This window comes from Pipistrellus hanaki, assembly GCF_964339955.1.
Source record: "Pipistrellus hanaki genome assembly, chromosome: 7".
Taxonomy (NCBI): domain Eukaryota; kingdom Metazoa; phylum Chordata; class Mammalia; order Chiroptera; family Vespertilionidae; genus Pipistrellus; species Pipistrellus hanaki.
The window spans coordinates 47056334-47072800 of record NC_140509.1 but is presented as its reverse complement, the minus strand read 5'-3'; the positions used below and the strand labels follow the sequence as shown (position 1 = coordinate 47072800).

At 35.3% G+C, this 16467-nt stretch overlaps 1 protein-coding gene across 3 annotated transcripts in view; it reads left to right on the top strand.

Moving 5' to 3' along the window:
* The window catches only part of MMS22L (MMS22 like, DNA repair protein), a 95418-nt gene extending 79471 nt beyond the window's left edge, over nucleotides 1-15947 (top strand). For all 3 annotated transcript variants that reach the window (XM_084890824.1, XM_084890823.1, XM_084890825.1), the window contains exons 20-25: nucleotides 3410-3579; nucleotides 6019-6227; nucleotides 9195-9358; nucleotides 13574-13670; nucleotides 14837-15004; nucleotides 15708-15947. In XM_084890824.1, the coding sequence (XP_084746950.1) occupies nucleotides 3410-3579; nucleotides 6019-6227; nucleotides 9195-9358; nucleotides 13574-13670; nucleotides 14837-15004; nucleotides 15708-15789 (890 nt within the window). In that variant the 3' untranslated portion in view covers nucleotides 15790-15947. The remainder of the gene's footprint in view (nucleotides 1-3409; nucleotides 3580-6018; nucleotides 6228-9194; nucleotides 9359-13573; nucleotides 13671-14836; nucleotides 15005-15707) is intronic.
* The last annotated feature ends 520 nt before the right edge of the window (nucleotides 15948-16467 follow it).

Genomic DNA, 16467 nt, shown 5'->3' with positions numbered 1-16467 from the left:
ACATTTATTGTACTTATTTGTATACTAAGCATGGCTCCACTAAATTTTAAACTTATGGTGTTGGTCATATTTTTGAACTTTTTATTCCCATCATCATATTGTATTTTGAACAAATAAGAGCATTTACTCTGTGTGTGTTTGTGTGTGTGTGTATGTGTATGGGAACTGGGGATGCATCAGTTAAAGAGTTTTTGCAATGTAGGAGATGAAATATATACTAAATAAATGTTTCTGGAATTTAATAATTTTATAAACCTAGCCAATAGGACACAATGCATCTTTTTGTTATTTTATTTTTATTTTTTTTAAATATACAAAACAAATTGATTACCATATTGTAGATACAAAATAATTAGCCATTTACATGCAACACACATTAATATTTTAAGAAAAATGATTTTAAATATGTTATATTAAATAAATATTAATATTTTAAGAAAAAAGATTTTAAATATAATAATATTACCCAAACTGTACTAGCATAGGACAATATCACAAAAGTTGTCAGAAATATTAAAAATCTGCAAATAACAGAATTACTTCTATTGTATTCTAAGATTTTTTCCCCCCCCCCTCTGGCTCTATATTTGTTCATCAGTTTATGTTCATTATATTCCACTAGTGAGTGAGAGCATGTGATATTTATCTTTCTCTGACTGGTTTATTTCGCTTAGCATGATGCTCTCTATGTCTATCCATGCTGTTGCAAATGGTAAGAGTACCTTTTTTACAGCAGCGTAGTATTCCATTGTGCAGATGTACCACAGTTTTTTAATCCATTCATCTGCTGGTGGGCACTTAAGTTGTTTCCAAATCTTAGCTATCGTAAATAGCATGCTCTTGCCTCCTTTGTCAAATATTAATTGAGCATAATGGCTTGGGTCAATTTCTGGATTCTCTGTCCTGTTCCACTGATCCAAAGGCAGTTTTGAGAACAGTGGCTTTGTAATTCAGCTTGATATCTGGTATTATGATCCCTCCTACTTTGTTCTTTCTCAGGATTGCTGCAACTATTCGGGGTCTTTTTTTATTCCATATGAATTTTTGGAGAGTTTGTCCTAGGTCTGAAATAATCCTTTGATATCTTAATGAGGATTGCATTGAATCTATATATTGCTTTGGGTAGTATGGACATTTTAGTGATGTTGATTCTACTAATTCATGAACATTGTATATTCTCCCATTTATGTCTTCCTCTATTTCTTTTTTCACACAATGCATTTTTTTAATGTTCCTTAATGAGCAAAGTTACTTTCTAACTTTACATTTAAAAATATATATATTGTAATGACCCCACTTAACTTTTTTTTTTAAGGCATAATATTGTACATGCATACAGCAGAAAACAAGTAAATAAATAAGAACTCTTATAGTGCAGCACTTTTTCAATCGTGGGAGTATGTTTCTCACAACTTATCTGTATTTTCCCCTTCATCAATAAATAAGTAATATTTCTATAGCCAGGAAAATGACTTGTGGATTTGGTTTTTTGGTTTGGTTGTTTTTGTTTTACAAAGCTACTTTTATTTAAACTTTTCCCAGACTTTTTTACTTAAGATATTTTTCTTTTTACATTTTTACTACCACATGCACTGAAATGTTCTCTGCTGAAATTTAAAAAAATAAATAGGGGGTCTATGACAGCAGAAAAGCAAATGTGTCACCTCTTCCTTCAGTGAACTCATAAAACTTAAAAGGTCTTCAGAAGGCATTGTAACCATCGCAAAAGATGAAATATGAGTTTCGATGATGCAGTTTTGGTTGGAAGGTCCTTGCTCTTTATAAGTTAGTACCTGGGTGACACCTAAGAGTGATATGAATCATTTGAAATGTCGGTGATGATGGCAGTTCCTCTTATGGGCATATTAATGTTCGTTAGAATGTTAGTTCTTCTTACATTGCTGTCATTCTCAAGTTTTCCACCTACTGGAAAAATGAGGAGCAGCCAGCGTTATTTAAAATATTGCTAAGTGAGCATTGTGTTTCTTTATGATTGATTATTGCATTTCCTTTTACAACAGAAGATTAATGTTGCTGTTTGTTGTTCTTAGAAGTGATTATTGGTTAGGGTTTTGTTTTTTTAATGTCATTATACTCTGCTATATGCATATTTTTGTATTCCTTCAGAGGTTCAATTTTAAACTTTTTGTTTGAATTTTATCACCTTTTTGCTTTCTAAGATATGATAAAATATAAAAGCTTCTGCAGTACATATACCACTCCGCCATTTAGATTAGCACTTAGTGATCTTTTAAATGTTTTGTTTTGTTTTGTTTTTTTGTTTTTCAGTAAAGGGAGACCTCAATAGCAATAATACACTCTAATGGGAATTGTAAATCTGCTTTTAATTACTTTATTAAACAAAGGTTACTCATTTGTTAAGCTTTACTATCTTCAAATGTAGCAATTTACAGACTCCCAGTATTACAAAACCCATAATATATTTCCGGTAGTAAAGAACTCTGTTTCTCTTCTTTCAAAATTAAAATTTAAACTCACTATTTGTTTATATTAAACGATTGAAAGTTAATAAAAACTGAATTTCAAGGAGGTTAAATAATTGCTTAAAGGTGTTACAACTAATCATTTTTTCCTATTTTAACTATTTAATTATACCTCTTGTTGCAAACTGGGTTGAGTCAGCGTACAAAATTGTAAGATCCTATATAATAAAAGGCTAATATGCAAATCCACCAAACAACAGAGCAACAGTGCACTCCCACGGGGAGGAGGGTGGGGAGGAGCGCTGCTTAGCCAGAAGCCGGGCTCACGACTGGCGAGCGCGGAGCCTCTCCCGACTCTGTGCAGTGCTAAGGATGTCCGACTGCTGGCAAGGAGCAAGGCGGGCTGAGGGAACCGTGCCCACCCCCGAGTTCACAAATTTCAGGCACCATGCCTCTAGTGAAAAATACAAAGAAATAAGGGTATGAAAGAAATAAATGTGGAGTGCATAATGAAGCTCAGGGACAAGTAAGTATGCACGTGAAAACATAGTGTATGATCTCACAGTGTTCGTGAAGTTGGATTGTATTTGCCTCTGAGTTTCCTAGCAGCCAAAGCAAAGATAAGTCTTACTAATTACAACATTCAAGTTATGAATGCACATAATGTATACTAGTAACCAAATCACATTTTATGTAATGTGTATGTATGTGTTTATGTGTATGTGTGTGCATGTGTATATTAAATATCAGTTGCTCAGGAAATCTGTGTTTTCCTTGGCCTAGAGAAATTGGTCTTTTTAGTGAAATCCATGACTTGACAAGGTTTTTTGACTCACACTAAATGTTTCTTCCTAGTGCGTACTTTAATTTGCTCATGTATGCTTTGAATATCAATTTTTAGAGGAACGACAAAATTTTCTCATTGGAAGATAACCATAGCTGCTGTTACTGCTCTTCTCTGTTAGGAATTCTTGTTAAATCCTGGGCACAGATCTTTGCTACCTCTGAAGCCCAGAAATTACTGTTCCGGATCATAGATTGTTTACTGCTGCCACACTCAGTGTTACTGCAAGAGAAGGAGCTGCCTGCACCTCTGTTGACTGCAATTCAAAAGAGCCTGCCTTTGTATCTCCAGGTATAGTAAATGTGGCTGCTTCAAAGTTAAAAAATAAATAAATAAACTTTGTTTTAAAGCAGCTTACTAACTGCACATTTGAAACCTACATTGCCATTTCAATGTATGGGTGTACATGGGCACTTCCATTTAGCATGATTTTAATTCCTTTTGTGTTTGGCTCTAAAAACAAAGATGTAAAAGATAAAATTTCCACCCTTGAAAAGCTTAGAGTTCAGGAGAATGCTGATTACCATAGACACTTATAATAATGTGCTCCATATTTTTCTGAGGGGCCCCCTCCTTTGTCTGTCACCCAGACTGGGATAGGAGAAATGAGAGAGATGACACTGTACAGATACTGTTTGTCAAAGTGCAGAGTGGGTAGGAGTTGAAGTTCTACTTTTGTCAGAGGGAACAGCATTGGAAGGGCATGGTTTTTGTGAGAAATGGGACATACTGGGGAAAAGCAAATAATTCTGTGGTGGCTGGACACGCATATAGGAGGAGCCACGTAATGGGGGTTTATCTAAATTAAGAAGTTTGGACTTTTTCTTTTACATGGGGACTATTGGTGGATTTTGAGTAGAGAAGTGGGAGTGACATATATTTACATTTTAGAATGGTGATTCTGGTGACAGTATCCAAGGTAGTTGGTGCAGAGATTAAATTGGAGACTTGGGAAGGCAGTAAGAAGTACATTATCTGAAGGTTTTGAACTAAGGCACTGGGTATAGCATTCAGTAAATTTCAGAAACATTTAGGAGCGCCAGTCAGAAAGACTTGCGAAGTAAGTATTATGGAGCAACAGAAAAAATAGAATACTTTCTAGATTCTATAGTGGCTGCTTATGCAGGTGGTGGTACTATTGAAATGGGATATTCTGGGGATGAAGGTAAGACTTTCTGAACAGCATCAATTTGAGATGCTGGGACTATCTAGGTCATGATGTTTAGCAGGCACTTGGAAATATTGATGTATAATGCAGGAGAAAGGACTAGGCTGTACTTTGTTACAACTTAGTGTCTGATAATAAAGGTAAGTGCTTCTTAATTTGGGCTCTAGCAAGGGAAGCTGAGGCGGAATGGATTTTGATTAGGTAATAAGCAGCCTCTTTCACAGATGGGTTTTCTAAACATTATTATTTCTAAGACATTTTCAGTTGACTCTTTAATTTTGTACTCAAAATAACATTTAAAGCAAAGTTTAGGGTGTCTGCTAGCAAGATAAACCACTGCCAATCCTGAGGGGAAGATGTGGACAGGGGAGTTATAAACCACAGGAGAGCAGAAACCAGTTTGGCTCAGTGGATAGAGCGTCGGCCTGCAGACTGAAAGGTCCCAGGTTCTATTCTGGTCAAGGGCATGTACATTGGTTGTGGGCACATCCCCGGTAGAGGGTGTGCAGGAGGCAGCTGGTCGATGTTTCTCTCTCATCGACGTTTCTAGCTCTCTATCCCTCTCCCTTCTCTGTGGAAAATCAATAAAATATATTTTAATAATAATAAAATAAACTACAGGAGAGTCTGGTGTGCTTGTTCCATGCGGCTCCCTTAAACCAAAAATTGTAATTCTTATCTTGAATAAGAATTCTTATAAATATCCATAGTTGTAAATTGAAAATTTTGTTGAATTATCCATTTGACAGAAATGACTTGGAGCTATAACTTTAACTTCTTAAAGGTACCTAGCTCTTTCCTTCATAATTTCTAAAATGTATCCATTTATTATTTCATCTTCTGATTTAATATGCTTTTCCTTAAAACATTAAAGAAATGGGGTAGGGAGTACCCATTATTTTTTTTAATTGTTTATTTAATTGCTAGTGTTTTAACAGCTCTAGGCTATTTTTCATTACAAATAACCTTTCAAAATTTCTTATTGGGAAAATACTTGTAGCTAAAATGTAGACAAAAACATTTCTAATTATTTCTCTGGGGGAAAAAACATTGTGAATCACAAAATACCAAATTATAAATGAACTTTTAGATCATAATTTATTGTGTTGGTGATTATACTTAGTAATAGGGGACATTTAGAAATAAGTTTTGCCGTACTCAGATAACTGTAAATGATGAGTGCCTTCCATTTTAAAAACTGCCCTAAAATACATTTTGTAACTTGGTAAATATATATGCAGTTGAGTGTGGTGGTCAAGTTTTCTGAGGATGAGAAGAAGAAAGCTTCCTTTGTCTCTTACATTTCTCTCCTGCTTCATTTGTGCCCCAAAACAAGTATGTGGTTAGATACCACAGCAGGGGTATTACCAAGCTTAGCAACTCCCTGGACTTCATACAAACATTATCTATTGATAGTGGGCGGAGTCCTTGTTGGTTGTGATAAGTTACAAATTCAGACCAGTATTAATGTGAGTGACTAAATTAGTAAGTTCCTAAATTTTTTTTTACCTTTTGATATTAATTTGTTTTGTTTGTTTATTTGTTGTCTTTTCTTCCCGTAGGGCATGTGTATCGTGTGCAGTCAGTCTCAAAATGCCTATTTGAATCAATTGCTGGGGAATGTTATTGAGCAGTATATTGGGCGGTTTCTTCCAGCTTCGCCACAACATGTTTTAGATCTTGGACAACATCCTGTTTTGTTGGCATTAAGAAACTCGGCCACTCTTGCACTGATGCCATTTCTAAAGAAATGCATTGTACAAGTCATAAGGTAACTCTAAAAATTAAAAATAAGCTGTATTTACAATTTATTAATATCTATTGAAAAGAAACAAAGTATTTCAAAACTCTTGGCCTCCCTTAAAACACTAATAGTTTAGAAAAAAAATTTTCTGAGAAGAATTATCTAAGATTTTACTAAAATGATTTTTACATATGCAATGTTTTTTTTTAAAAAGTATATATATATTATTGATTTCAGAGAGTAAAGGAGAGGGAAAGAGAAATATCAATGATGAGAGAGAATCATTGATCAGCTGCCTCCTCTATTCCCACTACTGGGGATGGAGCCCGCAACCTGGGCATACGCCCTGACCATGAATCAAACCATGACCTCCTGGTTCATAGGTCAAAGCTCAACCACTGAGCAACACCCGCTGGGATAAGACAAAGCTTTTTGCTTGTTTTTTTCTACAGAATAATTATTTTCTAATATATGCCTTAAAGGTGTAGATATTTATTTTAGTTTTTTATCAGATAAACTTTTATACTATATACAATACAGTACTTATATTTTATAAAAGATAATAAGTGAAAATTGCTTAAAAAAACCAAAAGCCATATGAAGTACTATTTTGTTAGCCTATCCTCTGTCTAATAGCTCAGTGTTATTATTAGGCAGATGAATAAATGAAACTTCTAAGGCTTTCTACTAAACTCCTTACCTTTTAACTACCACATTAGGAGATTCAATAATAGAATTATCTTTTCTTTGCCATCATAAAGTATTTAACTTCATGTGAAATCAGTTTTTAAAGTTAAGATGCTATGGTGCTATGTATTCTTGTCTAACATTTGTTTTCTCTTTTTAAATTACCTCGTATTTTTAATAAACTGATATTATCCATCACCTCATTACAGAATTTGATGTTTAAAATCTGTGCTTTCTTCCAACCATTTTGTGTGTGTGTGTGTGTTCCTAGTGTTCTGTTACTCAAGTTTGGAAGTTTTATAGTTTTGTTCTCTCCCCTTTGCCGTCCTCTGGCAAATGATAGTTTCCCTTCCCTTCTTTTCACATCTCTCTTTCCTTATCACATTATACCTCCTAGACTATGCCTAACTACTTTCCCTATCTCGGCTTTTCTCTCAGCCCAGCCAAAATAGTGCTGCCAGATTACTTTTTCTGAAATAATGTTCCATTATGACACTTTCCTGCCCCCAGACCTTCATTTGCTCTTTTTTTTTTCTTTGCCTATGGAATAAACTTCATACATGATATGTCACTAACTTTTCCATGGCATCCTATATAAACCCTAATGAGATTAGTTTATTATTGCCCCTCTAAAATGCTTTGTAGTTCTTTATGTTACAGCATTTTCTCCATTAAAATGCCATCCATCTGGACTAAATTCCACATAGGCATTATGAGACCTACACCTAACATGTCAGTGTACCACGATGTTTCTCTCCTTCTGAAGTTATGTGCTCTATAGGATTCAATTCTCAAAATTGTCGTATTTTGTCTTGTATCTGAATTCCCATCAAGATGGTTGTAGTCCTCTACCACTGTGTGTAAGACAGTGTATAAGTAGCTTTAGTATAAAACCCAATGACAAGTGCTGAAGTGAAGTTAAATCCTTAAGGTCATAAAACTGTTTGAAAAGCCCAGTGATAAAGACCCTGGCTGACTTTCGTATTTGCCTGTGAAAACATTTTTCTCATGATTTCTAGTTTGATGACCCAAAATATAACAATTCTTTTTTCTTTCCTTTTTTTTTTTTTTTTAAGTACTCAGGATAGAAAGAGAGATTTCCTCCTATACCTTCTAACATTGCATGCTTCTTTACTCCTATACTTCCCAGTATTCCTGAGAATTCTGGACTTACTATTCAAAGCACCTATCACACTATCTTATGATAGCCTTTTTTTCTTGTCCAGCTTGTTCACTGGACACCGAGCCTCTTGCTTTCAGAGACCATATTTTACTTCACTTTACATTCTTATCCTTAGACTTGTACCTGGTGCAATATAGGTACCCAATATAAACGTCTTTTTTAGGCACTCGGAATTCAGCAGTGAGCAAAAAAAGACAAAACCCTTGTTCTAAAAAAAGAATGAATCTTCTTATATGTGAAATTTGTTGGAAGCCACATATGGAGTTTTAGAAATGATGGAGAGATAGTTTCTGTTCTATGGGATTTATAATTCTTAGTGATTTCTATACCTCCTTTTGGCAAATTATTATTATTGCTTTGCAAATATATACAGATGTCTAGCTTAGATTTTGCTGCATTTGACAATTTTTTCATATTGTCTAGACTTTTTAGAAATTGAGCAATCCCGCTTTCATTTATTCACCTAACAAATGGACACTGAGCACCTGTTAGGAGCCAAAACTTGTTGTAAGAGGTAGAGATGTATATATGAGTCAGAAAAATTACCTTGATGATCTTGGATGAATTCTACTGCTAAAATGTGTCCTGCTTTGAGAGAAGATATTAAATCCTAAATTACCTCTCTGATTATTTTACTTCCAAAGGAAGGAAAGAGGTAAAGCTAGAGTTGGAAGCGAATTCCCAGGACAGTCTTATTGAATTGGGGGTAGTGGAGACCCCTCCCAAATTCCTTAATGATGTAAGGAGAGATTTATTTATGCAAATTTGGCATAAATGTTGCATCATTAAACAGCTGGTAGAGGAGTATAGGCTTATATTAGAAAGGAAAAAAAATTTAACAATTACAATTTTATTTGGATTTTAATTAAGTTCATTTTTAAGGCCAGGTTGCTTAAAATTTAGTGTATGTCTATATTCAACATTGGTCCTTGTAGCACACCAAAAGAATTTGTAATCATTGCTTCTTAACATTCTGTGTATGGTAAGATATACATACTTTTTAGAAATTGTGCTTTATTAATTTGTGGGAGGTAAAATTTGCCAATATCTATAAAGTGTATGTCATTTGATTCTGCTCTATTGAAACAGAACAGAAGAACAAACGAAATTGTACTTCTTTTCAGGAAATTCTGCTTGGAAAGTAAACGGATCTTGCTTCCTCCACGTTTAGCATCCATTCTGGCTTTTATCCTTCAACTCTTCAAAGAAACTAACATGGATGTTTCTGATGTTGAACAACTCCTCCCTGTTGTCTTAAAATGCTTGGTGTTGGTCAGTGAATCCCAAGGTGAGTTTGAGTTTGTGTTTGTTATACTTTTCTGTTAATTTGAAAGTAATTGTTCCTGTCAGTTAAATTGATAGTTAAAACTGTATTTTTTATGTTATATATCAGTTTGTATTTATTATGGCTAAAGAACAAACATCAGCCAATAACTGAGGTTGAACATAAAAATGGTTTAAAATTGGCATGTTCCAGTCTAGTTTAGTTTAGTTTTTCGCAAGGCAAATAATTTACTTAAATGCTACTTCCTCTGATTAGACTTGTTAAGTTCTTAAAGAATATTTGTTAATGTGACTCCAATTATTAAATATATCTTGTTAAATATTAAATTGTGAAAAGTCAGCATACTTTCTCCCATTCAGGTTTCTGCTAGAAGATCTAAGCTAACTTCTTGGGTAGACCTGTAAGGATTCTTTGATCCTATTCCTTTTGTTTTCAGTGTCCCCAGCCTTACTGTCACTGATCTCTTTAAAACACCATTTATTTAATCCCCACTGTGAGTAGCATGCTTTAATAAGCTTATTAGAAATATGCAGAACAGTAGCCACAGCTCTATCTTGAAGGAATTTTAAAAATGTAAATAGAAGGCCGTGTGTTTGTGTGTGTGTGTGTGTGCAGTGTTTATCATTATAATGTGATTGTTCAGGGCAGGGCTTCCCCAATGCTTCTACTTAAGTAACTGGTGTGATAAGTGAGTACAGGGTGTATTCTCAGGAATCTGAGGGCTGGGCCCAAAGTGGTAGCTAAAAGCTCAGACACCTCTTTGAAATGTTCTGTTTTACCTCAAAAACTATATGCATAACTTGTTTAATCCTCACTTTAATAATTAAAAATATTCTTCTTGCTCCCAAGCTTGATTTTGTGGAAAATGGTATGTCTGTTAATTTAGAATACCCTTACTTCATAGTAACATCCCTTCCCTGAAGAATGCTCAGATGGGCCCAGACTTTTCGTTAGAAATTTTGTCCCCATTGAAGATTTGTACATACTTTTAATTTTAGTGAATGCTTGTTGTATTGTGCGATACAAAATTTCTTGAGACAATAGATAGTATAAAGTTTAGGTAGCTTCTTATTTTGATGATGATGATAATATTTATTATGAAGAAGACCATAGTTTGGAAGGTGAATTTTGCCTCTTGATACCTAGTGTAAACCAATTAATTTTAGACTTGTAATAAATAATTTTAAAAAGTATTTATTTGAGTAAAAGAAACTGTAGTTCGAAGACACAGATTCAAATAGCAATCTAAATTGTGCACCACAAAGACAAAGGAGAGGCCATCTAGTTCCCATCCATGTTCCCAATTTTATGCAAATGAAGTTTTCAAATTGATCAGTTCTGATGGAAGAAAGAGAAAACCGGGTTTCCTTGAGGTGGTTGACTCAGCATTAAAAAAAGCAGGACACAGTGCAGGAAGTCGAGAGTTCAGCCAGAAGTTCTTTCTGGTACATAGTATGTGAGGATCTCCTGTCAGCAAATGGCTACTAGACTTATTATTTATAAGATCTGGGCCCTTGGGTGACCCTAGGGAGTTCATCTCAATATCTAAATTCCTTCTTGAGGTTCACATCACATACATCTTTCTTCTGGGGTCCACATTAGCTAGTAAGTGCTTGACATAATCAACAGAGTTGGAGTGCAGATTCTCTACCTTCACATTACTGTCTTTGTGACCTTGAAGGAGAAATAAACGCAGATTTGTGTGCTTGGCTCAGAGAAAATTCTGACTTTTTTGTTGTCTCAGTGTCTAAAAGGACAGTTTGTACAGTCACAAGAGGTGTTATAAATGACTCAGCACATCCACTCCTTGGTAGGTGCATAAGAGTATTTTAAACACATGTCTGTTCTACAACCTGTACAGAGAGCTTGATGAGTTCCACTTTTTCCATGACAATAAAAGGACCTTTGCCAACCTGCTCCTCAACAAAACAGGTGAAAAATTTACTTAAAAGAAATCATTAAAGTCTCCAGAAGTAGCCGTAAGGGTATACAGCAAATGGAGAAATCTTTAAGAAAATCTATTAAAACTTGGTAAGAACAGCAAGAATCTGTAGTACTTGAACCAAGACCACTTCTTTTCCGCCAGCACAGTAAGACAGAAACTACTTCAGACTGGTAAATCCAAGAATATAGGGCTCCTCCTCCCCCCAGCTTCCAGTAGAGTCCTGTGAGAGGCAGGCTTCCTCCATTTCTCGTCATGACTCCAGGCTAATGTTAAGTTTCAGACAAGTACAGCTTAGAAGTGGGGGCTCCATTCTTCTGCTCAGCCCTCACTCATGGGATGGTTGCAGTGCATTGAGGGCGACACCACTGAGAATACAGGGTTTGCCAATCATTCTTGCTGCAGCTCAGAGGTTGCAAGCCAAGAGAAGGGACTGAGGGGACCTGGTGCAGCTGCCCCTCCTTCCACAAGCGCTCTTCTCCTAAAGTGGTGTGCCACTCAGAAAGTAGTGGGCACTGTTGTCTCTGTCCTAGCACCAGAGCCATGCCTGGGAGGTTGTGCATGGAACTCTGAGTCTCTCCCAAAAGAATTGATTTCATTCATAACACAGTGTGGAAAAGTTCAAGCCTAACATAACAGTACTGTCAAAAACAGTGGAGTTTGTGCTGAAAGGCAAAAGGTAGAAGAATAATGGACTCACTGGACTATAAGATAATCTGTAGGCCAGCCAGTTTGGTGAGAGAATTAGTGAAAGGGACAGCTGGTTAGAGCCCTCGGTTCAGAACAGATCTCAGACACTGTTCTCAGTGTTTTATCCTTTTTAAAAAGCCTGAACTGGATTAGATCAGTCTGTGAAGCACTTTATGCCCCAGGGCATTATTGAAAATAATAGCATAATCAGCCAGCAATTAGTGGAGTTTAACAGCTGGTGTCAACATGGGAAGGGACAAAGAGAACACTGTCAAAATCACTGTCCTCCAATGTAGACTAGGCAGACCTAAGGTTACACCTGAGGAGCAGTTTTAGAGGCTTCACACAGGGGATCAGGAAGAAGGCAAAAGAAGTAGACTTCGCTAAAAAAAATGTCCAGTTTTCAACAAAAAAATTACAAGACACAAAGAATCAGAAGTGTGATCCATTAGCTGAAGGAAAAAAAAGCAGGCAGCGGAAGCTGCCATTGAGAGCAGTCAAATACTGGGTTTAATAGACAAAGACTTCAGAATAGTAGAGGAACAGAAAACACAAGACATTTAGAAAACAAAATGTAAAAAGGCTAATGTAAATCCAACTATTCAATAGTGATAACAGAAAGGATTGAACAATCCAATGAAAGAGATTATAAGAATGGATTTTTTAAAAAGATGTAACTGTATTCTATCTGTAGGAAACACTTTCTACATTGTTTTTCAAATTTTTTTTTAATTTTATATACAAGCATGCAATTTTAAAGGATTTGGTTAAATATTTAAAGAATACAGATGTCCTTTTGTGACTTTGCTCTTTGAAAGGAAGTTAGCATCAAATATAGTTGATTTTAATATAAACATCTTTGACTAATTTTAAGTGAAGGTAAGTTGTTGGATTCTAATTGGCTATTTACATATTTGTTAGTGAGTGGGAGGAGTAGGCTTTTGAATTTTAAAAGATCTGCTCACCTGTAAATCAGCTGGATTATTAAAGGCTGATTTAATACTTTTGTTGCCGAAGCCGGTTTGGCTCAGTGGTAGAGCGTCGGTCTGCGGACTAAAAGGTCCCAGGTTCGATTCTGGTCAGGAATCGAACATTGGTTGTGGGCATATCCCCTGTGGGGGGTGTGCAGGAGGCAGCTGGTCGATGTTTCTCTCTCATCGACGTTTCTGGCTCTCTAACTCTCTCCCTTCCTCTCTGTAAAAAATCAGTAAAATATATTTTTCTTAAAAACAATACTTTTGTCAGTATGTAACAGTGCTTGCAGGATTAGGATCGGACAATATTATTGAATATGGGCTCTTTACTAAGAGAAAGACTTATTCTCACATGTATTTTTTTAGGTATAAGGTTGTAGAAAATAGACTCGAGCTTTTTATATTTTCTTAAAACGAGAGGGGGATAGATTGGGAGATATACTTTTGAAGAAAACAAAACCTCTTAATGATTTCATTTTGAGAAATAACAGAAAAACATATACATACTTTAAGAAAACAACATATTTTTCTGAATCAAGTGTGTTTATAAAAATGAGGATCCAGCTGGTCAATTCAGACACAATGTATAATGCTGTAAATTTTTCCTTCTAGTTAAAAGGCTAGCCACAGAGAACTTGCAGTGTATGGTGAAAACCTGCCAAGCGGGGTCAGAAGGAGAACCTGCCGCCCAGCTGACTGCAGTGTTTAGGTAACTGGAAATCATGCCAACTGGCAAGGAGACTATTGCCAGCCATTTGACAGCCAACATGTTTTTTAAATAACTAATTATCCAAAACATAATGTGTTACTACTTGTTTATAGTATTTTAATTATTGTATTTTTGGCAGTTTTGTTGCATTGTGTTGTTTTATTAAAAAAGTAAAGATGCATGCTCGTTTTGGCAGCATGTATAAAAAAATTGGAATGATAGCGAGAAGATAGCATGGCCCCTGTGCAAGGATGACACCCAAATTCATGAAGCGTTCCATATTAAAAATTAAATAAAACAAAGGTGCCAGGGAGAAAGATAAGTGAGCTACTTCAGATTACCTGTGTATTTAATAAGGAAGATTCTTACATGTATTTAAGAGGAAAAAGTGGGAAATGTGGGTCATTTTAAGTATTTCTTTCTCACCGTTTCTACCAGTTTACCTTTATTGTATGAATCTCTACCCTAGCACTGCCATAATAAGCAATTTACTGTAATTTTCTTCATCTATGCTGGATCTTTGATTCCTCAGTGTTTATTTTTATCACATAATTAGCACTTTTCAGGTGTCTAGTTTATTTAAATTGTGAGCATTTGAAATAAATAATGGATTTGTGAAAACTAAAACCCTAGAAGGGGAAAAGGAATTTAGATGAATAAAGCATGCATGTTTGTTATAGGGTTAAAATATGTAATTCTAATTTATAAAGGTCTCCTATGGGCCTAAAGTCTCTTGTTTAGTTCCAGAATACAAAAATATATTAAGAATAACTTGCTTTCCTTATAAAAATATTGTTTTGTTTATCTAGAGTCATGAAGAAATTTTTTAATACCTAGGAAGCCAGACTTGTTTTTTTCTTAGTCTCTTCCACATCTTTACCACCCAGATTTCAACATACAGACTGTAGCAGAAATCCCCTCCTGGGATTCCAACTCTTTCCGCTTCCTCTTGGTGCCTCTGCTTTCTTAGCTTACATTGAAATAAGCCATTTCTGTCCTTCCTTTTTAACTGTTATTTTCTTCTTACTCTTAATTCTAGATTCTTAAAGTATTTTTACATAAAATGATCTATCTTGTGTTCAGGTTATAGCTGATTACCATATAGATACCAGCCCAAGGAATTGATTGCCTCAGAAGTAATCCTAAGGAACTTGATTTACTTTCAGGCATTTTATCCAGGATTATGGTATGAGACACGATAATCAGATTTACAGCATTTTAGAAACAGTAGCAGCATTGAACCAGCAGGTTGTCATCCACTTGCTTCCTACCCTCACTCAGTCTCTGAAGGATTCAGAGCAGAAATGGGGCCTGGGCAGAAATATGACACAAAGGTAGGTTTGATAATTTGATTAAGTTCTTTTGGGCATGACTAAAAATCTAGATTCATTTTCTAGAAATGGCTTAGTTTTTCATTCCCAAAAATTTGGGGTGTATTTAATTAAAACATGTTTTAGTGCTATGATTGACACATCCATCCACACACATTGTTCATTTCAAAGTGACCGCCCTAGAAAGCTGTCTATTTCTGAAGCTTTCTTGTATTGCTGCTGTTGCTCACAACACATGTTCCTCATGGGGAAGTGGACGGGAAAGCCTTATGTGCCTTGTTTTTGTATAAATTCCATGGAGGCAAATCAGTCCTTAAGGATGCTTGATTTACTGGATCAACTTTGTCATGTATATCCAGTTAATAGGCTGAGTGCCCCAATTAGAAAATAACGTTTTTGGTAAAAAATAGATAAGGTTTTCTGTTTTGTTTTTTTAATAGGTTTACAACCCAACTAAGGATAGCGTTTGAAATAGTCAGGGTAGTACAACATTGTGGAAATACGCCTGTAGTTCCTAAAGAGATGGTTTTTGAGGTGTCAGCCTCATACTGAAATTCGTATGTCCCAAGGTTTGTTAAGGAATCAAAGTATTTTAATCACATTGTGGGAGTGTACGAACAGAGTCCAGCAAGTTCAGTTTGTAAATACATAAATGAAAAGTTATGGAAGAGGAATAAATCTATCTGCCTTCTTTTCTCTTACACAGGAAAGCCTATAGCAAACTTTTATGTCACCTAGGACAAGTGGGACAAGATGAGATGCAGAGACTGGAAAATGAAAGCAACTAATATGTTTGTGATTCATCTTTTTTATTAATTATAACTATCCTAACCCAGGTTGCATCATTCTGACCCCTTTTAATTAATTGTATGCTGTTCTGTTAAAATTATTTTCTAGGATTTTTTCCTTACATAACTAAACATAAACATATAAATAAGTAAATAAAGGTTCATTAAGTGTGTTTTGGAATCTCTGGAACTAAATTAAAGAAACTTTTTCTAACTGGGAGTGTTACCTGTGTATAGCAGTACATACTGGTTGATCCATGGACTTTTTACAATAATGTGACTTGGTGTCTTGTGACTTGTTTGTGTTTGTTGAGATTTTTTACAACTTATCTATAATAATAGAAGTATAATATGCTAATTAGACCGGATAGCCAAATGACCTTCCCAAGGAAACTGGGGCTGCGAGGGCCAAGCCCCTTGCAAAAATTTCATGCATCAAGCACCTAGTGTTGTAATAAGATACCTTCCTAAGTTTTTTTGGAATCGGGGAGAGGGTTAAGAGATAGAACTGTTTGTTAATTGTATTTAATTATATATGAGGCAAATGAATGAGTAAAACCCTTACCAAACCTACTTAACTCTGTGAAGAATGTGACCAAAAATCTGCCTGAATGATTGTACAGATAAGTGTGTTTTTGTTGTTGTTTTAATTAAGCCAACGGTGTTTAGGTAGATTCC